Source organism: Mastigoproctus giganteus, chromosome 2, assembly GCF_048544385.1.
Source record: "Mastigoproctus giganteus isolate SK-2022 chromosome 2, ASM4854438v1, whole genome shotgun sequence".
NCBI lineage: Eukaryota > Metazoa > Arthropoda > Arachnida > Uropygi > Thelyphonidae > Mastigoproctus > Mastigoproctus giganteus.
This window is the reverse complement of record NC_143576.1, coordinates 50,419,615-50,443,476: the sequence shown is the minus strand read 5'-3', so window position 1 is coordinate 50,443,476 and position 23,862 is coordinate 50,419,615. Positions and strand designations below refer to the sequence as shown.

The following is a 23,862-nucleotide window of genomic DNA, read 5'->3' as shown; positions in this document are numbered from 1 at the left end:
TCAGTTTCGATCCACTGGTGATATTCTGGCTTATGTTACCCATTTATGGACTAATTCATTGGAAAGGTTTGGTGAAACACAAGTAGTTGCTCTTGACATCTCAAAGGCTTTTGATCGTGTTTGGCATAAAGGTCTTCTAAACAAGCTTCCATCTTATGGTTTGCGAACTGTTTTTAGTAATTGGGTATCCTCTGATCGCTCACTGAGGGTGATGGTAGATGGCTCTCTGTCTTCTAACTTCTCCACTAATTCCGGTGTCCCCCAAGGTTCAGTTCTTTCCCCCACTCTTTTCCTCTTGACTATCAATGACCTTCTTCCATTGACTGGAAATCCTATCCATAGTTTTGCCGATGATAGCACATTGCATTCAACTTTCCATTTTGAGAAATCTTGTCCAGCTCAATCAGCTTCAAGTTCTCAAAAATCTGCTGCCAATTCCTTAAATGCCGATCTTCAGGTAATTCTCCAGTGGGGCAAAGACAACTTAGCTGATTTCAACCCTTCTAAAACTCAATCTTGTCTTATATCTCGCAAAAAGGATTCTTCTGCTCCTATGCTTATCTTTAGTGACACTCCGATTTCTAGGCAAAATGATATATCTCTTTTGGGGATTACTCTGACTTCTAATCTCTCTTGGCACAAGCACATTACAAATATTGCTTCCTCTGCATCTAAAAAACTTGGTTTTCTCTTTCGCTCTCGGCGTTACTTTTCTTCCAAACAGCTGCTCACTCTGTATAAATCGCAAATCCGCCCTGCCATGGAATATTGTTCCCACATCTGGGGTGGTGCCCCCAAAACCTCTCTCAGGCTTCTTGATTCCATTCAGAAGAGGGCAGTTAGGTTAATTAATGATTCATCTCTAACAGTCTCTCCACTCGCTTTCTCATAGACGCACTGTTTCTGCTGTATGCCTCTTCTACAGACACTTCCATGGGCACTGTTCTTCTGAATTGGCTTCTATAATTCCCACTCTCTCTTTCAAAACAGTCCGAACACGTGCCGCCACCAGCCAACGTCCATTTACTGTCCAACTTCAAACCCATAGAACCAACTTTTCATCTTCCTCATTTATTCATTCAACTGCCGTTTTCTGGAACAACCTTCCTTCATACGTATTTCCTGAAAATTTACAATCTACAGAAGTTCAAGTCCAATATCAACTAATATCTTCTTTCGTCTTCTCAACCTCCAACCTAAGCACGGTACTAAGTACTATAGGTTCTAATACCTCTCATGTTTGGGGTTCTCATAAAAAAAAAAAAAAAAACTTCTACTCTTTCTAAAGTAATGAAGAAATCAATTAACTGCCAACTCTTAAATTACCTAGAAACCTTCCGTCTGATCAACGATTGCCAGTATGGATTCCGTCAGTGTCGATCCCCTGGTGATATACTGGCTTATGTTACCCATTTATGGACTAACTGAACGGAAAGGTTCAGTGAAACACAAGTAGTTGCTCTTGACACCTCAAAGGCTTTCGATTGTGTTTGGCATAAAGGCCTTCTAAACAAGCTTCCATGGTTTGCGAACTGTTTTTTGTAATTGGTTATCCAGTTTTCTTTCTGATCACTCACTGAGGTTGATGGTAGATGGCTCTCTGTCTTTTAACTTCTCCACTAATGACAATGTCTCCCAGGGTTCAGTTCTTTCCCCCACCCTTTTCCTCTTGTATATTAATGACCTTCTTCCATTGACTGGAAATCCTATCCATAGTTTTGCCGATGATAGCACATTGCATTCCACTTTCTATTTTGAGAAATCTTGCCCTGGTCAATCAGCTTCAACTTCTCGAAAATCTGCTACCAATTCCTTAAATGCCGATATTCAGGTAATTCTCCAGTGGGGCAAAGACAACTTAGTTGATTTCAATCCTTCTAAAACTCAGTCTTGTCTTATATCTCGCAAAAAAGATTCTTCTGCTCCTTATGCTTATCTTTGGTGACACTCCGATTTCTAGGCAAAATTATATATCTGTTTTGGGGATTACCCTGACTTCTAATCTCTCTTGGCACAAGCACATTACAAATATTGCTTCCTCTGCATATAAAAAACTTGTTTTTCTTCTTCGCTCTCGGGTTTACTTTTCTTCCAAACAGCTGTTCACTCTTTACAAATCACAAATCCGCCCTACCATGGAATGTTGTTCCCACATCTAGGGCGGTGCCCCCAAAACCTCTCTCAGGCTTCTAGATTCCATTCAGAAGAGGGCAGTTAGGTTAATTAATGACTCATCTCTAACAGAGTCTCTCTCCACTCTGTCTCATAGACTGTTTCTGCTGCATGCCTTTTCTACAGATACTTCCATGGGCACTGTTCTTCTGAATTGTCTTCTATAATTCACGCTCTCTCTTTCAAAACAGTCCGAACATGTGCCAACATCCATTTACTGTCCAACTTAAAACTCACAGAACCAACTTTTCATCTTCCTCATTTATTCATTCAACTGCAATTTCCTGGAACAACCTTGCTTCATAAATTACAGTCTACAGAAGTTCAAGACTAATATCAACCAATATCTTCTTTCGTCTTCTCAACCTCCTACCCAAGCACTGTACTATGTACTATAGATTCTAATACCTCTCGTGTTTGTGGTTTTCATAGAAAAAAAAAAAAAAATTACAATAATCAATTTTCCTATGAACATTAGTGATATCTGAGTGGGAAAACAAAAATTAATAATTATGAAACTCACTCACATTTTGCACACAAATGAAATCTAAATAAAGTAGAACTTTGATTGTCCGTCACCCTATTTACCGTCAGTCTCTGTTAACCATCACTTAACCTAATGCACCATAATGAATTGTGATATTGATGCCATATGTTACTCAGTCTTTGTTTACAACTCAGTGTATACGGTTGTACTTTAACCTCTTGTTTCATATTTTAATCATTTTAATTTTAATAATAATAAAAATAAATACTAATTAAAGTTTAATAAAATTTCATTAGGTTATGTATTATGTAATAAAATAATACAGGTTAGAATACCCAGTCTATTGCGTGTATAATGTTTTTAATGTATATTTTCTATTATCCATCTGTTTGATTATCCCTTATGCTCTCGGTCCTGTACTCTGAAGGATAATTGAAATTCTACTGTATGTATTATTTTTATGTGTGTATAATTTTTACCCCACTACGTATCTTTAATAGTCACCATGTCTGAAATGAAGTGTTCTTCACTAAATTATTGGATTTCATGTCTTTGGAATGTCTTACTACAACAAATTCTTCACTTTTATTTATTTATTTTAATTCATAATTTGGTAGTCTAATATAATGAGAGTAGTGTTTCTTAAGTTAGCAGCCAAATGGCTACTAGCTTAAAGCATCGCTGGATAATGAAAAATGTTCAACAATTATTACCACAGCAAAATGGTAATGTCCATAAACATTTCATTTTAACATGAGAAATGGAATGATTAAATACTTTTTTAGCTAACCAACCCAATAATAATAGCATACTCCAGTTGATATCTGGGAATACTCAAACTGATTTTCTCAGTCTATATTGTTCTTTAGTTACATTTAGTATTTGCATGCTATGAAAAAAGTTACTTAAAACCTCAAGTAGATAAAAATAGACACAAAACAAAAATAACAAGGATTTTATACATGTACATTTCAATCTGCTTCATCTACTAAATTCCATTTATAATAGGCAGACAATATAACAAATACAGTGGGTGTGGGGTGGTGGGGAGAGAAAAAGATATTTACAGCTTTCTTTTCTTCCAATTCTTTTGCCTTGGACCTTGTCAGTTTTGGCACATAAAAGGCTTCTTCTGTATCTCCACATTCCCCTGCATCTGATTTCATAGTATTTCGTACCATAGCCAATACATATTCATTGGTAATAACATGCTGAAAAAATATAAAATTCATACAATATACAATTATCAATAATATTTTGTTACATAATATATAACAAGCAAAAATAAACATTTAGTACTTAAATCATTTTCTTACAGTCATAAAATATATTTTACAGTGAAAGACTGCTATAATAAAATCAAAGAAATAACTGTACAGGTGTATAGTTTTTTCTTTGATTAACCTGGAAGTTGGAAGTTTTTTACTGCTCCTGGAATAGAGAAGTTTTTTCTGTTTTATTAGCTTAAATTAGCATATTAACTTATTTTCTAGAGTAGCTTTATATTCCTAGTTACGATACTTGGTTTAAAATTTAACTTAGATAGACATTTTGTAGGTATTACTTAGTATCGGTAAGGGTACAAAATCCACATGTTACAAGTTGCTGCTCCGCTGAACGAGAAGTTTTTTTAGCCATATTTAGCCACTTTATTGACCAATTGTCATATCAAATTATTTTCTATAAGTAGCTTAAAGACTTAGTCAGGATCCTTAGTTTATTCTGAATTGAGACAGCGAGATTTAGAAGTTAATTAATACTTAAGTGTCCATAGATTTACCGTTCGTAACTTGCCACCTTGTTATAAACTGCAGCCATTATCAACCCACTGCAGGATGGAAGCCTCCTCAACAATTCATGCTGAGGGAAATGGACCATAATCTGCCACGCTGGTCCAGTGCAGGTTGGCAGATCGACCATATTTAGCAGTCAGGGGATTGAACCCCAGTCTACTCAAAGAGCGTGTGCTACTGCACTCCCGCTCCTGACCACTCGGCTATGGAGGCCAGTAAAAAGGACATTACATAGTGATTTACCACAGAATTACACTTTTAGTAACAAACACTCTTATACACATGAATATTAAGCTAGTTTATTCAGTTAATAGCTAAATTCAAATACATTACAGTAACGTTTAAGGAGCTCTACCGGAACCCGTCATCAGACCATATATTCGCTGTATTCAGCGTTCTGCTTACCAAATGTCTCAATCTCAAAGGTGAAAGATATACACGTGAATTAAGAGTGGTCATAACTAAAAATATAATCCCTAATGAATATGTGATCTAATCTAGAAATCAGAGATGCATATCTCATAAGAGACAATCACCTGAGATTTATAATTATAAGCAGTACGCCCTTTATTTGAAAGATATAAGATGGAAGTTAGTTTTAGAAGCATTGAAGTTTAAATATCTTTTCCTTTGCCCTTAAGCATTTAAAGAATTTCAGGAGGATATTTAAGAAGTTGAAGATCATTACACGGCAGGAGATTTCTCAAACTAGACGGCAGAGGGCAATTGGAATGGAATGTCACAGATTTTCTCTCGGGTATTCCAAGCTGGGCTTGCAACATGGGATTGAAAAACACTGATGGAACTGATATTTGGTTGACACTGAAGTCAAGTGGACCTGATTTCGGCAACGTCCGGTTGATTTCTGACAACCAAATCCCTTGAACCTTAACAAGGGTGAAACTATAAGTAAACTTGGGTATAACCCACATGTGCAAGCCCTGAAATACTGAACCTAGATGCAAATGATCATCTAGATGCAAACTAGCATAAGCAGGGGGAGGTGTGGCACCCATGCCACATGGAGGAATACAGCCCTCTGTTTTTAACAATAGTAGCTGGTATATGATTCCCATATTTTTGGTCCTTGAGGTTGTCACAGACATTCTCTCAGATATGCCAGACAAGCTGTACTTGTTACCTGGGAGTCTAAAACGCTGATGGAACTGATATTCCCGTGACGCTCAAGTCAAGTGGACCCAATTTCGGCGAAGTCCAGACAGTCTGTGACAGCCAAATCCTCTGCTTGCACCTTCACGATGGTGGGACTATTAGTAATTCTGGGTATAACCTGCATGCACAAATACATGGTGGGTGACCACCCAGGTGTGAACCAACGTAAGCAGGGGTCGAGGTGTGGCGCCCACACCACATGGAGAAACGCCAACCCTCTATGCTACCAGCCAGTACTAGATTGACTCTCATCAATCGGTGCAATACCACCACATTGCTTATTAGAGGCTTGAAGTGGTGAAACCCATGTTTAGTTTCTTAAATTGTCAAATTAAATTGTACTTTTTAACTAAATACATATAACGACTTAGATTACAAACGTAACATAATTAATTAATACATAACTTGATAAGGAAGTTTGGGAGGAAATGTTTAGATTGGATTGAAGGAAGTTTTATTTTAGCCAGCGAGTTATAAATTACTGGAATAAGTTGCCTTCATGGGTGGTAGAGGCCGACAGTTTGGGGAAATTCAAAGGTTATCTGGATAGTACTTTCGGGTAAGGGAAGTGCATAGGATGATAGGTTTAATTTCCTTTTTTTTTATTAATTATTTTTATTATTTATTTTTTTATTTATTTATTTATTCTTTTTTTTTGGCTAGTGCAGCATAAGCCATAGGCTTTCTTGCACCATGCGGCCATTATTAATACTAATACTTATATAAATGGAACTTGTAGATAATACTCGATACTGAAAAATATATATACCGTTATAACTGTGTTGGGATACAAGTTTAGGGTTATAATTTTGTACTGAAATTCAAATTTTATTGAAATTAAATCGAAATCATGAATCAGACCAGAGAAGCAAAGCAAAAGGCTCAAGCTAATGGGAGTGCTGTGGTTCAGGGGAGAACCTCTGAATCACAGCCTTTTAAAATGCACTGCTTGCATGATGTTTGTGGACCAATCGGGTACAGGACATGATATTGCCATGGGGGTTGTCTTGGTGTGTGCGCGACGTAAGGAGTGTAAGGAAATAAGGCGATAACTCAGTGTTGTTATGGGCCTATATGACAGCATGAAGCACAGGGTGGATGCCCTCAAACGATCTAAATTGAGGGGCCCATCAAGCTCTCAGCTGCCCACATCAACGCCAGAGCTTGCACTTGGTCATCACGCAACACACCGGCAACCCCCAAGGCAGAATGCGCTGGTCCCACAGGAACTAGTAGTTGTTGGTTACACTATTGTCAGGGAAACGAGGAACATGCTTTGTAAAAAGGATACGTGGAACAGGACCAGAGTATGTCTGCCGGGGGAAAGGTAGATGACGTCGTAGAGCGGATATCATCTTTTAAGGGCACAAAAGGTGATATAGTTGTATAGGTTGGCACTAATGATATTAAGAGTAGGAGACCGGCAGAATTACTTAACAAGTACAGGTCACTGTTGAAAAAAAGCAGTGAATTAGGATTGAATTTGAAAGTGTCTGTAACTGCACAGACACGATAGGAGGCAGTATATGATGAGAGCCTTGTCGATCAATTCGACCCTGGAAAGATTGTGCAAGGCTCAAGGGGTAGAATTTTTTTCAGCCTGGTCTGTACTTGTTAACAGGAGAGACTGCTTCTACAGGGATGGGATACACTTAAATAGAAAGGGTGCAAGAATATTTGCTGATGCTATAGAGGCAGTGTTATGTGGGTCGGAAAACTGCTAGTTTGGGGGGGGGGATTACAAGGACTAATACATTAACAGTAGCCACTGGCAGAGGTGAAAGTGATTCTTACACTGCTTCTATTGGAATGAGCAGCAGCCTGGAAAACAAGAGGCACAATATTTCAGAGACTGATGGGAGTCATTGCAGTACAAGTAAACACATGGGTTGTGTTAGGGTGGCTAAGAATAAGAATAGAGTCCAAGGAAGCTCTCATAATTATGAGAGCTTCCTTGGACTCAGGGGAGGTACCCATAGACTGAAGATGGGGAAATGTGACCCCAATTCACAAAGGAGGATCAAAGGCTGACACAAGTAATTATAGACCTCTGAGTTTAACTTCTGTTCCAGGAAAATTAATGGAGGCACTGGTTAAAGAAGCACTGCAGAATCATCTAGACAAGACATCAGTTATAGCTCAGGCACAGCATGGTTTTGTTAAGGGGAAGTCTTGCCTGACCAATCTGACTGGATACTATGATGCAGGGATATCTTAATATCTTTGATATTATATACTTGGATCTTAGAAAGGCTTTTGATACTGTTGCACATGGAAGACTGCTGTACAAATTGGAGCAGTGTGGCATTGGAGGCAAATTGCTGCTATGGATAAAGGGATGGTTGAGGGGGAGAAGACAGAGAGTGGTAATCAATGGACACTGATCATTGTGGACTAATGTTATTAGTGGAGTCCCTCAGGGTTCAGTGTTGGGTCCATTATTGTTTTCTGTATTTATAAATGATATCGATGATGGTAAAAAGTAAAGTGCAGCCATTATCAACCCACTGCAGGATGGAAGCCTCGTCAACAATTCATGCTGAGGGAAATGGACCATAATCTGCCACGCTGGTCCAATGCGGGTTGGCAGATCGACCGTATTCAGCAGTCAGGGGCTTGAATCCCGGTCTACTCAAAGAGCGTGTGCTACTGCACTCCCGCTCCTGCCCACTCGGCTACGGAGGCCGTTCGATGATGGTATATCAAGCTTAAATGTCCATGTTTGTAGACGATACAATGGTTGGCAGGGTTGTTAAGGACACTACTGATGCTATGCTGCTGCAACAGGATCTGGAAAGGTTGAACAGATGGGCTGAGAGGTGGCACATGAAGTTTAACATTGACAAATGTAAAGTACTACATATGGGAAACAGCGACCTCAGAGCAACGAATCAACTCTGTGGTACTACTCTGACAGTGGTAGAGAATGAAAGGGACCTGGGGGTAATTGTGCAGGCAGATATGAAGTTCTCTGAGCAGTGCAGACGGGCTGCAAGAGTAGCTCATGTTGTCTTGTCAATGATATACAGGAATTTTTCTAGCAGGGATAAGGAGGTGATTATTCCCTTATATAAGGCAATGGTCAGTCCACACGTTGTGTACTGTATACAGGTCTGGAGGCCTCATTTCAAGAAGGATGTAGAACTGCTGGAACGAAATATAGAGAAGAGCAACAAGATTAGTGAATGGAACAAAGGGTTGCTCTTACGAAGAAAGGCTTAAGTTTTGCAAATTACAGTGTCTTGAGACTAGGCACCAGCGAGGTGATCTGATAGAGGTGTATAAAGCCTTGAATGGTTTGAGAATGCTCAATGCCAATGGGATTCTTCCTCTTTCTCAGAATAATCACCTGAGAGGGTATAAATTCAAATTGAGGAAAGACAGATGTAGGATAGATGTGCGCAAATTTGCCTTTAGCCAGTGGGTAGTTGGTTGGTGGAAGAGACTTCCATCCCTTGTTGTGGAAATAATGGAGTCACTGGTTAAAGATGCATTGCAGGATCATCTAGACAAGACTGCAGCAATAATTCAGACACAGCATGGGTTTGTTAAGGGAAAGTCTTGTCTGACAAATTTGATTGGTTATTATGATGTGGTCACAAAGGAACTGGATGCAAAAAATAATTTTGATATCATATACTTGGATTTCAGGAAAGCTTTTGACACTGTTGCGCATGGAAGACTACTGTACAAATTGGAGCAGAATGGTATTAAGGGTAAGTTGCTACAATGGATAAAAGGATGGTTAAGTGGGAGAAGACAGAGGGTGGTAATCAATGGGTGCTGCTCTTCGTGGGCTAATGTTATTAGTGGAGTCCCACAGGGTTCGGTGTTGGGTCCACTGTTGTTTTGTATATTTATCAATGATATTGATGAAGGTATATCAGGCTTAATGTCGAAGTTTGCAGATGACACGAAGGTTGGCAGGGTTGTTAATGACAGTAATGGCAGTGTGCTACTGCAACAGGATCTAGATAATCTGGGCAGATGGGCTAAGAAGTGGCAACTGAAGTTTAACCTTGACAAATGCAAAGTACTGCATATGGGTAGAAGTAACCCCAGAGAAACGTACCAACTGTGTGGTACTACACTTAAGGTGGTAGAAAATGAAAAAGACCTGGGAGTAATTGTGCAGTCAGATATGAAGTTTTCTGAGCAATGTAGACAGGCTGCTAGGGCAGGTCATGGGGTTTTGTCAATGATATATAGGAATTTTGCTAGCAGGGAAAAGGAGGTGATTGTCCCTCTGTATAAGGCAATGGTCAGGCCACGCCTTGAGTACTGCGTACAGGTCTGGAGGCCTCATTTTAGGAAGGATGTAGATTTGCTTGAGCGTGTACAGAGAAGAGCAACACGATTGGTGAGGGGAATGAAGGGATCCTCTTACCAAGAGAGGCTTAAGTTCTGCAAATTGCAGTGGCTGGAGACTAGGCACCTGCGCGGTGATCTGATAGAGGTCTATAAGGCCTTGAATGGGTTGAGCACGCTGAATTCTGATGGGATCCTCTCACTTGTTCAGAATACGAACCTACGGGGACATAAGTTCAAATTAAGAAAGGATAGATGTAGAATATATGTGCGGAAATTTGCCTTTAGCCAGCGGGTGGTTAATTGCTGGAACAAACTTCCATCTGTCGTTGTGGAAGTTGATAGGTTAAATAAATTTAAGGAGGAACTGGACAGGCAATTGGAGGGTATGGTGTGATTTTTTTTTTTTTTTTTTTGGCTGATGCTGCATAAGCTCCTGCACTTGCTTTCTTGCATCAAGTGCCACTACTACTACTACTACTACTACTACTACTACAGCTCCAATGTGCTATAAACAAAGTACAAAAGACAGTGGCAAAACACTTATGCAGAAAACGAAGGTTGCATCCTGATCCAGAATTAGCAATTTACAAATCCAACTCAAACATAGTATCTGATTTCTAGGATTGTGGATGACAAATTAAATTTCCTAGAACATAAATTAAACATTCTCCAAGGAATATCTACCATGATGTGGGGAGCCGATTGTTATTCACATTTTCACATTTATCAAATAAATTTAAGGAGGAACTGGACAGGCAATTGGAGGGTATGGTGTGATTTTTTTTTTTTTTGGCTGATGCTGCATAAGCTCCTGCACTTGCTTTCTTGCATCAAGTGCCACTACTACTACTACTACTACAGCTCCAATGTGCTATAAACAAAGTACAAAAGACAGTGGCAAAACACTTATGCAGAAAACGAAGAAAAGTTGATGGCGTAAATAAATTTAAGGCTCAGCTGGACAGGTATCTCGAACGGAGGGGTGAAAAGTGGAAGTTTTTTTTTTTTTTTTTTTGGTTGATGCTGCATAAGCTTGCTTTCTTGCATCATATGCCTCTACTAATGCTAATAAATTGTACCTTTTAACCTTATCCATTATTATGGTGCAGTCCCAGGGCAGTTTGTGGGTTGGGGTCTCTAGTACTGCCTGGGATTCGTACTTGTAATACAGTACACATTCCTTGATCAACTGTTATTTCCTTGCTAGCTTCAGATGTATTATCCTGGCTAAGTGTAATCAATCTGGTTGATCACCTTGCATCCTGCGGTGATGTGTTGGATTGTTTCTGATTCCAGGTGGCATCATCGACACATGTCATGTTACAGTCCAGGCTCCTTGGCAATGTATTTATTATAGTTTCTGATGTTGATTACCTGGTCTTAGATAGGGAGCATGAAACCTTTAGTCTCGGGGAAGAGCATCCCACTCGTGAACCATGCATTGGAAGTAATTTTATCTATGTGATCTAGATGGAGGTCATTGTAGTATTTACCATGGAGTGTCGTCTTTTCCAATCTTTCTAGCTTCGTTTGTGCTGTCTGGGCAAGAGGGAACTCCTTGCTTAGGTTGAGTGGGGTATGCTGCTTGTCTATCTTCCTTATGGCCTGATAGAGTGCTGGTGCATTATTCTGAAGGTAATCCTTCGGGTTAACTATCGCTGATTTCTGCTGCTCAAGGAGGCATTCTCATTCTTTCCACCATTAACGTTGGTTGGTGTTGGTGGCTCTTGGACATCACTGTCCTTGTCTTTCTCATGATATCCTCCAGCACGGTGTTAGTCCAATCTCTGATCTCAAAGGAGTGTGATAGCACTGGGACTGCATGGGTGCTTATGACTTTAACTGTGTTCCCTCCATTATAATTTGCTTTCACCAGGCTTCTGAGTGTCTGGTAGCATTTTTCAGTAAGGCGGGCCTTTATTTCCTTGTGCTGTAACTGCTGATCCTACATCATCCCCAGGTATTTGTAGGTCTCTCGCTCTGTCGTGGCTTTGATGTCCTTACCAGTTTGCAGCTGGTACTTTCGGCTAACTAATTTCTCCTGATGCAATCTGTGGGTCTTGCATTTGTCTAGACCAAATTCCATCCTTATATCACTGCTGAATTCCTTGGTGATTCAGTGTAGTAGCTGGAGTTGCTTCTCGGAGGCTGTGTAGAGCATGATGTCATCAATGTACATCAGGTGGGTGAGGAAGTACATGTTTTTCTTCCCTTCTTTGAGGTTATATCCATACTTGCTGCTGTTGAGCATGGTGAATAATGGGTTGATTGCTAGAGAGAACCATAGAGGGCTCAGGGCATCTCCCTTAAAGATTCCTCTCCTGACGAGGATCAGTCTGGTTGTGATGTTCTCAATCTTAATGGTGGTACTCCGTTTTGCCATCTTTGCTTCTAGGAAGTTTGTCACTGTTGGATAGACTTTGTACATCTTTGGCGTCTCTATTATCCAGCTAGGAGGCATGGAGCTGAAGGCCTTGCGGTGATCAAAGTAGGTCGTGTACAAGTTGAGGTGCTTCTTGTAGGCTTGCTCTAAAACTGCAGTATGTATTGTTAATTGTTCCTTGCATCCTTTCTGCTGTTCAGCATTATGTTCTGGCTCTCCGAGTGGTCTTATATCTTAGTTATGCAGCTGGTCAGGATCTTGAACATCATTGGGAGACGGGTGATGGGCCTGTATTTCACCAGGTTTGTTGTATCTTCATGTTTAGGCTTCAGATATGTGATTCCTTGAGTGAGATACTTCGGGATTGTCTCTGGATGCCTTATCAGTTGGGTGATCTGCGCTGCTAGGTGCTTGTGTGCGTTCAAGTAAGCTTCTTGTACAAGTAATTGTGTATGTTATTTTTTCCTGGGGTTGTGGGAGTTTCTGATCAACTGTTTTATTTCTTCCTCCAGAATCTCCCACTCTCTGATCACCTGTACATACTTGGCTTTTTTTCCGTTCTAGTTCAATCTAGGGGGCTTGGCTGTCGTCTTACTTTGCTGCTCCATATGTTGCTCCAGAACTCCATCATCTTCTGCTCGGGTGGTCCATTTCTGTCTTTCCCTTGTTCTCTGAGACTCATGTAGAAGGCTCTTTGGTCCTCATCGAAGATTCAATTGTTTATTTTCCTCTGGGAGCTCTCTTTGTATTGGCATAGTCTCTTGTTGAGTATAAGGAGATTCTGCCTCAGTGCATCCAACTTAAGTAACAGATTTACAATAAAAATTAAGGTCTAAATATTAAAATCTAAATAACCAAATATTTACTCCTCATTTAAAGTTTCATTTACGCAAAACCTAATAGATATAATGCAGCATCCTTATAGTTATCCTGAAAGTGTAACAGTAAAAACCTTTAGAATAAAACTAAAACTTCCTAGATAAAACTAAATAAGGCATTAAACTTAATGCTGATAATGTAAGCAAACTAAATGCATTTAAACCAATATTCCAATTTTATAATAATGGAGTCTTACAATCAGCTAAAAGTAACAAGAATAAAAAAAATTACACTAGGCAAGATTTTTTTTGTTATACCTCTGCAACGAAAATATGTGATTCTGGAGGAAATAAATGTGCCGATTCCAAAAATCACCATAAAAATTCTCTATCACATCTACATCAAAAGGTGTAACAATGTTTAATGTTAAAATAAAGGGAAATATATATACAGTGGATTCCGGTTAATCGGGGCAGCCGTTTATTTGGGGCAAATCTTAAAAAACAGAAACTAATTGAGAAAACAGCAGGGTTTACTTCGCTTAATTGGGACAGCATGCCGTTTAATCGGGGCAGGAGACCGCAGCACTGGAAATTACTCTACGATTGTCTCCGACGGTACCACGTGGTTCGGTCGAAATTCTGGAGGTCACAACCATAAAACAATTAGCAGCCACCTGTTTATTGGGATTTTCTGTTAGTGAAAGTTTTCATAAACAGACAGTAAACTCGATCTTACTGAATTTGCGATAATACCGACAGCTGGAATTCTGTGAATTATTCTGATGAAATGTGTTTACACTTCCACGAAATCTTCAATCATATAAAAAAAATTAAATTTCAGATCTTCTCTTCATTCCTATTTTTAAAGCTTTGTAACTCCTTACTCCGTTCTCACTTGCGCATATTATGTTACTTACAATTTGTGTGCCGTGTTCTTTGTTATTGATTGCTCTTCAATGGGGCAAAGACAACTTAGTTGATTTCAATCCTTCTAAAACTCAGTCTTGTCTTATATCTCGCAAAAAGGATTCTTCTGCTCCTATGCTTATCTTTGGTGACACTCCGATTTCAAGGCAAAATGATATATCTCTTTTGGGGATTATTCTGACTTCTAACCTCTCATGGCACAAGCACATTACAAGTATTGCTTCCTCTGCATCTAAAAAACTTGTTTTTCTCTTTTGCCCTTGGCATTACTCACTTGCGAACAGCTGTTCACTCTGTACAAATCGCAAATCCACCCTACCATGGAATATTGTTCCCACATCTGGGGCAGTGCCTCAAAACCTCTCTTAGGCTTCTAGATTCCATTCAGAAGAGGGCAGTTAGGTTAATTAATGACTCATCTCTAGCAACGTCTCTCTCTCCACTCTGACTCATAGACACTGTTTCTGCTGCATGGGCACTGTTCTTCTAAACCTACATTGGTTCAGATTCTTCTTTTCAATGCATTTTACCTCTTTCTTTCATGTTTTACACCAGGGGTTGGCAGCCTTTTCTGAGTAAAGAGCCATTTTTGATTTAATTAAAAAAAAAAAAAAAAAGAAAAAAAAAAAGAATCCGAAGAGCCGCAACTCAGCTCAAGCTGGGGTGGCGGGGAGTTTTTTTTGAAATGGAATTGAGTGGGAAGGTGTTCTACTAAAAAAAATATAGTTTATGAAATATTATTTATTGATACTGAAAAAGCTTAACAAACATCCAATTAGGTACGAATGAATGTTAATTTTGCTGCTGAACTTCTTGCGCGAATCTCTCAACATCAGGTGAGTATGCCGTAATTTTCATATTTAAACACGCTGAGTGGTCGCATTGTTTTCAGACGGTTTCTTGATTATTTTTTAATATAGTTCATATTTGCTCATTGAAATACGTCCCTTATCTTACAATGTGGACTAAAAATTAAAGAGCTGCAGTTATATATTCAAAGAGCCTTTGAACATGTAACTGCAGGTTGCTGCTCCCACTTTTACACTGTTTTTGATCCTTTCTGGAAGTTTTGTCTTTGCATTAATCCTCTGTGATTATTAAGTTGTCCAATGGGAGTTACCAGATTTTTTATTTAATAAATTTTTTCTGTGTTTCTGAATTTATTTCAAGAACTTTTTGATGCTGAAATAAGCTGAGAAGAATGAAATAATTCCACTATTGTGTATAATAGAGATACCTCTTCCAGAGGTCATACAGCTTAGCTTAATTTTCTTTTCTATATAAGGAATTCACTGAGTTAGATGAGGTACAGCGTATTCTTCGTTCCTCCAACAGATGGTGGTAGTGCAAAGATTGTCCACTGACAGTTTGCTTAACTAACAGTTTCATTAGTGGTATTAATGTTCTGTGTCACAATTTTGCAATGGATGAATATCAAATTTTGCTTTAAGTTGAGAAAGTGTGTGACAGAAATGTATGAAATATTAAAAACTGTTTATAATGATGAAATGTTGTCGTACCAGTGTGTTTTAATAGCATAAGTGATTCAAAGACAAATGTGAGGTGGTTCCTGATGACCCAAGAAGTGGATGTAAACCTTTGAAATGAGGACACAGCTGCAAAAGTGGGGGAAATTGTGGCAAGAGATGGTCATTTGATTCTAAGGAGGTGATTTGCCTAATTCTGCATGAAGATTTAGGGAAAAGGATTATCTGTGCAAAATTTGTGCTGCACATCCACACGGATGAGCAGAAGCAATGAACAGTGCCATCATGCAGACTTCATCCAGCCATGTCAAGACAATTCTAATTTCTTTGATATTTTCACTGGAGATGTGTTTCTGTATGACCTAGAGATAAAGTATCCGAGTTTGCAAAGAACCTCAAAATTATTACCAAGGCCCAAAAAAGTTTTCGTCCACAATCAAGGTGATGCTGATCATGTTTTTTTTGACAAATAGGGTGTCATTCACAAGGAATTTTTACATGAAGGGGAGAGATTCAGTACTACATTCTGCATACATGTGCTTCAACGATTATTGAAGAGCATTTCTTGGATGAGGATGCAATTTTGAGAAAAAGGCAGCCAGTTCTTGCTGTGTTAAAGTGCAACCACCCATTCTTCACTTGTTGTGAAGACACTTCTGATGAAGCCTAGCACTGTAGAGATCAGCCATACACCCAACTTTTCTGATCTCTTTACATTAATCCTCTGTGATTAATGTAAAGAGATCAGAAATTCCTCTCCCAAACTGAAAATTTCCCTCAAAAGAAAAGAGATTTCAGGATGTTGAGGACATAAAAAAACATAACTGTCATACTGAATATAATTTTTTTGGACTTCTTTGCTAACCCTTTTCAGAAACTTTTAGAACAGTGTAATAATGCATTCACTCAGGTGGTGATTACTTTTAATAAAAATAAAACCATTTTTGAGTTCTTTGCCGCTTTGTGTTCTTTTTATTTCACCAGTCCGAGAAGTTTATTGCAATATCTCCTATAGAAGATTCATCCTTAAGGTGGTCTTTATTGTTTGTCATAAACATTTTTCCATATAGGACAGGTCTTTCTATCTGGTGGTCTAAAACACTGATGGAACTGATATTAAGGTCATTATTGTGAGTCAGGTGATCTGAATTTTGGTGAGGTATAGTCATTCTGTGATAACCTGATCTTCTGATTTGCGTTCTTTGCAATGATAGGCCCATTTTCAACCCTGCATACACACCTACGTGTGCATGGTTTGAAACAGTGCACCTAGCATAGGTGCAGTGTTTCAGACTGCACGGAGCTCACTAAACACACTGACTTGAACCTTGTACATAGGGTTTAAGGCATGGCATCTGTATCACACAGAGGAATTCTGCCTTTTTTTTATTCCAGGCAATACTAGGTAGTAGATGGCTCAAACCATCATCTGGTTTTATACCACCACTTTGTTGGAAGCTTGAAGTGATGAAACCCATGTTTAATTCCCAGAGCAAAGCTCTATCCTCATCTCTTCCAACATACTGTATAGGTATTGTCTTTGAATTTTTTATGGGGCTTATGATGATGTTGAATATTCCTTATCTCTCAATGGTATAACTCTAGAATGGTTTTCTATGCCAGCCACCATTGACTAGGTAGTTGACTTAGTTAGTAGCCTAGGTACCAAAACTATTGGTAACTGTCTAGGAGTCATCTGAATCTACTCAAATATGATCTTTCTGCCTTTACTCTGCTAGCTGGTGGCTGGAAGCAGTCCAAGTAGTATACTATATCCATAAATTTCATTAATTCATACATGTGCCCCCCCCCTTCATTTTTCTACTGAATGAATCAAAAATGTTAACAGTAATTGAACAAATTTATCTGTGAGAAGATCTAAACCTCCCAAAAACTTCTTTATTCATTTCATTAATTTATCTGGCCACAGTTCCATTCTCACTGATGTCCATTTCCAACTACAGTCTGCCAATCCTCACTACATTTTTTGATGCTATCTCAGTTATCACATGCCTTAATCATGACTCCTCTCATTTGGCCTAGTTATTCATTCTATGATTTCTTTTGCTTGAAAGGTGATACTTTTTTTTTTCTTTTTTTTATGAAAACCCAAAACACGAGAGGTGTTAGAACCTATAATACTTAGAGTACCATGCATGGCTTGGAGGTTGTGAAGACGAAAGAAGATATTTGTTGACATTAGACTAAAACTTCTCTAGACTGTAATTTTCAGGAAATACATACGAAGGAAGGTTGTTCCAGAAAACAGCAGTTGAATGAATAGACGAGGAAGATGAAAAGTTGATTCTATGATTTTGAAGTTGGGCAGTAAATGGATGTTGGCTGGTGGCAGCAAATGTTTGGATTGTTTTGAAAGAGAACAGGAATTATAGAATCCAATTCAGAAGAACAGTGCCCATGGAAGTATCTGTAGAAAAGGCATGCAGCAAAAACAGTGTCTATGTGAGAGAGAGAGAGAGAGAGAGAGAGAGAGAGAGAGAGAGACTCTGCTAGAGATGAGTCATTAATTAAACTAACTGCCCTATTCTGAATGGAATCTAGAATCCTGAGAGAGGTTTTGAGGCACCGCCCCAGATGTGGGAACAATATTCCATGGTAGGGTGCATTTGCGATTTGTTTGGAAGTGGTGCAAAACGTTAGATCAAAGTTGGTTAGAATAAATATTCTGCAAGGGTAGGAATGTTTGTGCAACAAGAAAATTCCAATGAAAATAAAGTGCAAAATCTACAAGCACGCAAGCTAGACATGAGCACTGCTCATCATGGACTAATGTTATCAGACAAGCCCCTCCCACGGTTCAGTGCTGAGCCCATTGTTACTTTCAATATTTATCATTGATATTGAGGAAAGTATATGAGACTTAATGTCTAGGTTTGCAGATGATAACAAAGGTTGGAAGGGTGTTCAATAACAGTAATGATAGTATGCTTCTGCAACAGGATCTAGAAAAGTCAGGCAGTGGGCTGAAAAATGGCAACTGAAGTTTAACATTGAAAAATGCAAAATACTGCATATGGATAGCAGTAAACCCAGAGAAACATACCAACTGTATGGTACTACTCAGAGTAGTAGAAAACGAAATGTAAAAGACCCGAGGGTAATTTTATTTCATATCTACCCTCAGGTAGATATGAAATTCTCTGAAAAGTGCACACATGCTGCAAGAATAGCTAATGGAGTTTTGTCAATGATATATAGAAACTTTGCTAGCAGGGATAAGGAGGTGATTATCACTTTGTACAAGACAATGGTTATGTCGCATCCTCAGCATTGTACACAGGTATGGAGGCCTCACTTTAGGAAAGATGTGGATCTGCTGGAATGGGTGCAGAGAAGGGCAACCAGATTGGTGAAGACAGGTGTTGAAGTGCTTGAAAGGACTGAGTAAGCTAAATGTGAACATTCTTCCTCTTGCTGAGACGTTTAAGTTAAGGAAAGAGGGTTGCAGGATAGATATGTTGAAGTTTGCCTTCTTTTTTGTTTGTTATTTTTTTGGCTAATGTTATATAAGCTTGCTTTCTTGTATCATTTGCCACTACTATTACTACTTGAAATTTTATATCGAGAATGGTATAATCAAAATGTTATACTCTCCTTTCCTGAATATTATCCTCTTCTGTGAATATAACAGTGAGATTAACAGCAAACAATCAAAGCTAAGAAAAAATGTAAAAGGAAAGATATGGTAAGCAAATGAAAATGGTGATAAGGTCACTAGAGTTAGAAACCCAGGACAATGTGGTATGAGCAAAAGACTAGAGAACAACATGAAATTAACTGCCAGAAAGAAGTCACTACAAAACTAATAATTACAAGGAGTACATCTAAGAGAAAGTCTAATATACTCACTCGAAGAATATTTTTTACATTTATTGTAGAAAGTCTATTTTTCTGTGCTGTATCTTCTAAAATGTAGTCAATTTCTCCTTCCATTCCTTCAAGCATTTTCTCCACTTCAGCATTCATAGGCTCCTCTTTTTTTTTAATGGGCCTCTTTTTCTTAGCAAATAAGGAAGAATAACAACGACATAAGTTATCTAATTGGTAAATTTCATGAAATAATTAAGCAAAAACAAATTAAATACATGCTTCAAATAACATCTAAACCATTTCCTTCTAAACAAAAAAATCTAATTTACACTTTTAAGGAAAACTCTTCAACACAATCACAGCAGGTGATCGTGTTTTTTTTTGTCTTTCTCCATTTGTATAGAAAAATTACTTCTAATATTCTTTCCATGTTTATCCTTCATTATCCCTTATCATGAAGAGTAATCATGGAAATAAATCCCTATCAGGGCAGCTTCTTGTGGAGTGGGAACAAGGATATTCAGCATCAAACATTTTCATTAGCTTGCTTAAAATTTTTCTGTAATAAGTTGTTGGTTTACTGCTTAACAGAGTTGTAATCTGTAGTAAAGGATTAATTATAATTTTAGGTACCTTAATTATGGGGATTGGTTTATTTCTGTATATATGGGGATTGGTGACTCTATTGTCAGAGAAACGGGAAACATGCTTTGTAAAAAGGATAGGTGGAACAGGACCAGGGTATGTCTGCTAGGGGCAAAGGGTGATGACGTTGTAGAGAGGATATCATCTTTTAAGGGCACAAAAGGTGATATAGTTGTACACGATGGCACTAATGATATTAAGAGTAGGAGACCGGCGGAATTACTTAACAAGTACAGGTCACTGATGAAAAACAGCCGTGAATTAGGGTTGAATTTGAAAGTGTCTGCAATTCTGCCCAGACACGATAGGAGGGAGTATATGATGAGAGCCCTGTCGATCAATTCGGCCCTGGAAAGATTGTGCAGGGCTCAAGGGGTAGAATTTTTTTCAGCCTGGTCTATACTTGTTAACAGGAGAGACTGCTTCTACAGGGATGGGATACACTTAAATAGAAAGGGTGCAAGAATGTTTGCTGATGCTATCGAGGCAGTCTTAGGTGGGTCGGAAAACTGCTAGATTGGGGGATACAAGGACTAATAGATTAACAGTAGTCACTGGCAGAGGAGAAAGTGATTCTTGCACTGCTTCTATTGGAATGAGCAGCAGCCTGGAAAATAAGATGCAGGATATTTCAGAGACTGCTGGGAATCATTGGGGTACAAGTAAACACATGGGTTGTGTTAGGGTGGCTAAGAGGGGGAGCAGGTGCATGTATACTTGCATGTACACCAATGCTAGGAGTCTAGTAAATAAATTTGATGAATTTGAGGTATTTCTCAAAACATGAAAGGCACATATTGTTGGGATTTCAGAGACGTGGTGTCACACAGATATAAGGAATGCAGAACTGGAATTTGGGGAGTACAATGTCTACAGAAAGGATAGACAGGATAGGAAGGGAGGAGGGGTTCTCCTATTAGTTAAGAAACACATAAAATCCAAGGAAGTGAAACCAGTCGACATCTCTGGACAGTGCAGTGTCGAGTCAGTTTGGTGTGACATAAGCATTGGGAGATCAAAATTGAGAGTAGGAGTGTGCTGTAGGCCTAATGACGCTGATGAGTATAATAAGAAACTGTACAGAGAAATAGAGTGGGCCAGTAAATCAGAGAGTCTTATTATGGGGGATTTTAATTTCCCAGATATTGACTGGAATTTGGGGGCTAGTCACTCACACACTAGCAAGGCTTTTGTGGATTTATTGGATGATTGTTTTCTATATCAGCATGTTCGGGAGGCAACTAGAGGGAGCAATACTCTTGATTTGATTATCAGTAGTGATTCTTCATGCATTAAGAATCTGCAGATAAATGAACACCTAGGTGGCAGTGATCACAGTGTTCTGAAGTGGGATTTACTCAAAGAGGTAACTACCATTAGGGGTAAAGGGAAGGGATATTGCTTTCGTAAAGGCGACTACAATGGACTGAGACAGTATTTAAATTCTATACAGTGGGATCAACTGATGATGTTACCAACAACAAATTCAAAGTGGGAAGCATTCAAAGAACTTATCTTGGAAGCTACTAGGCTTTACATACCAACTAAGAAATATTGTTCAAGGTTTAGGCCTAAATGGATGTCAGATGAACTAATGAGGCATATGGCAGAGAAGAAAAATGCATCGGATACATACAAATTAACACGTGACACAGAAGCCTATGACAGATACAAGTTGATCTGTAACCAAGTTACAAAGGAGGTTAGGCAGGCGAAGGCAGATTACGAGAAATCCTTGGCAAGGGATGCAAAGAAAAACAGCAGAGTTCTTTACTTCTGTAAACTCTAGAAGGAAGGGGATGAATCAGATTGGTCCACTTGATATCAATGGGTCAACTGTTGATGATCCTGCTCAGGTAGCTAACAAACTAAATGAATATTTTGCATCGACATTCACACATGAGGAGTTATTCAGCGATGGGAATGCCAGAGATGTATTCAACTCTGGCAGTAAGCTAGAGAATCTTGTAATAACTGAGAGTAAAGTGGAGGAGAAATTGTTGAAGATAAACACAAGAAAGGCACCTGGGGTGGATGGAATCTATCCAGTTATATTAAAGGAGGCAGCAAAGTAAGTAAGCAAACCCTTAGCCATAATTGTGAGCGCTTCCTTGGACTCAGGGGAGGTACCCATGCACTGGAGATGTGCAAATGTGACGCCAATAAACAAAGGAGGATCAAAGGCTGACACAAGTAATTATAGACCTGTGAGTTTAACTTCTGTTCCCGGAAAATTAATGGAGGCACTGGTTAAAGAAGCACTGCAGGATCATCTAGACAAGACTTCAGTTATAGCTCAAAGCATGGTTTTGTTAAGGGGAAGTCTTGCCTGACCAATTTGATTGGATACTATGATGCAGTCACAAAAGAACTGGATGCAGGGAATAACTTTGATATTATATACTTGGATCTCAGAAAGGCTTTTGATACTGTTGCTCATGGAAGACTGCTGCACAAATTGGAGCAGTGTGGCATTGGAGGCAAATTGCTGCTATGGATAAAGGGGTGGTTAGGGGGAGAAGACAGAGAGTGCTAATGAATGGACACTGCTCATCGTGGACTAATGTTATTAGTGGAGTCCCTCAGGGTTCAGTATTGGGTCCTTTATTGTTTTCTGTATTTATAAATGATATTGAGGATGGTATATCAAGCTTAATGTCCAAGTTTGCAGACGATATGAAGGTTGGCAGGGTTGTCAAGGACACTACGGACACTATGCTGCTGCAACAGGATCTTGGAATGTTGAGCAGATGGGCTGAGAGGTGGCAAATGAAGTTTAACATTAACAAATGTAAAGTACTACATATGGGAAACAGCAACCCCAGAGCAACGTATCAACTCTGTGGTACTACACTGACAGTGGTAGAGAATGAAAGGGACCTGGGGTGGTTGTGAAGGCAGATATGAAGTTCTCTGAGCAGTGCAGACGCGCTGCAAGTGTAGCTCATGGTGTATTGTCAATGATATATAGGAATTTTTCTAGCAGGGATAAGGAGGTGATTATTCCCTTGTATAAGGCAATGGTCAGGCCACACGTAGAGTACTGTATACAGGTCTGGAGGCATCATATCAAGAAGGATGTAGGGATGCTGGAACGAGTACAGAGAAGGGCAACAATATTAGTGAATGGAACAAAGGGGTGCTCTTACGAAGAAAGGCTTAAGTTTTGCAAATTACAGTGTCTGGGGACTAAGCACCAGTGAGGTGATCTGATAGAGGTGTATAAAGCCTTGAATGGTTTGAGCATGCTCAATGCTGATGTGATTCTTCCTCTTGCTCAGAATAATCACCTGAGAGAGCATAAATTCAAATTGAGAAAAGACAGATGTAGGATAGCCGTGAGGAAATTTGCCTTTAGCCAGCGGGTGGTTGGTTGGTTGGTGGAATAGACTTCCATCCCTTGTCGTGGAAGTTGATAGCCTAAATAAGTTTAAGGCTCAGCTGGACAGGTATTTCGAACGAACAGAGGGGTGAAGTGGAAGTGGTTATTTTTTATTTATTTATTTTACTTTAATTTTTTTTGGCTGATGCTGCATAAGCTTGCTTTCTTGCATCAAATGCCTCTACTAATGCTAATATATAAATAAATATTAGCATTATAAAAGGCACATGATGCAAGAAAGCAAGCTTATATAGCATCAGCCAAAGAAAAAAAAAAAAAAACATTATTTCACCCATCCACTCGCTCCAAATGTCTGTCAAGTTCTGCCTTGAATCTATTTAAGCTATCAACTTCTACATCAACAGATGGAAGTTTGTTCACCAATCACCCACCCGCTGGCTAAAGACAAACTTCCACCCATCTATCTACAACCGTCTTTCCTCAATTTTA

General features: G+C 39.0%; 1 protein-coding gene across 1 annotated transcript in view; it reads right to left on the bottom strand.

Moving 5' to 3' along the window:
- mute (gon-4 like protein muscle wasted) overlaps window positions 1–23,862 on the bottom strand; it is a 1,102,179-nt gene that overhangs the window by 964,838 nt on the left and 113,479 nt on the right. The window contains exons 4-5 of the mRNA XM_090389940.1: window positions 19,425–19,574; window positions 3,727–3,870 (exon numbers count right to left, since the gene is read on the bottom strand). Of these exons, the coding sequence (XP_090246066.1) occupies window positions 3,727–3,870; window positions 19,425–19,574 (294 nt within the window). The remainder of the gene's footprint in view (window positions 1–3,726; window positions 3,871–19,424; window positions 19,575–23,862) is intronic.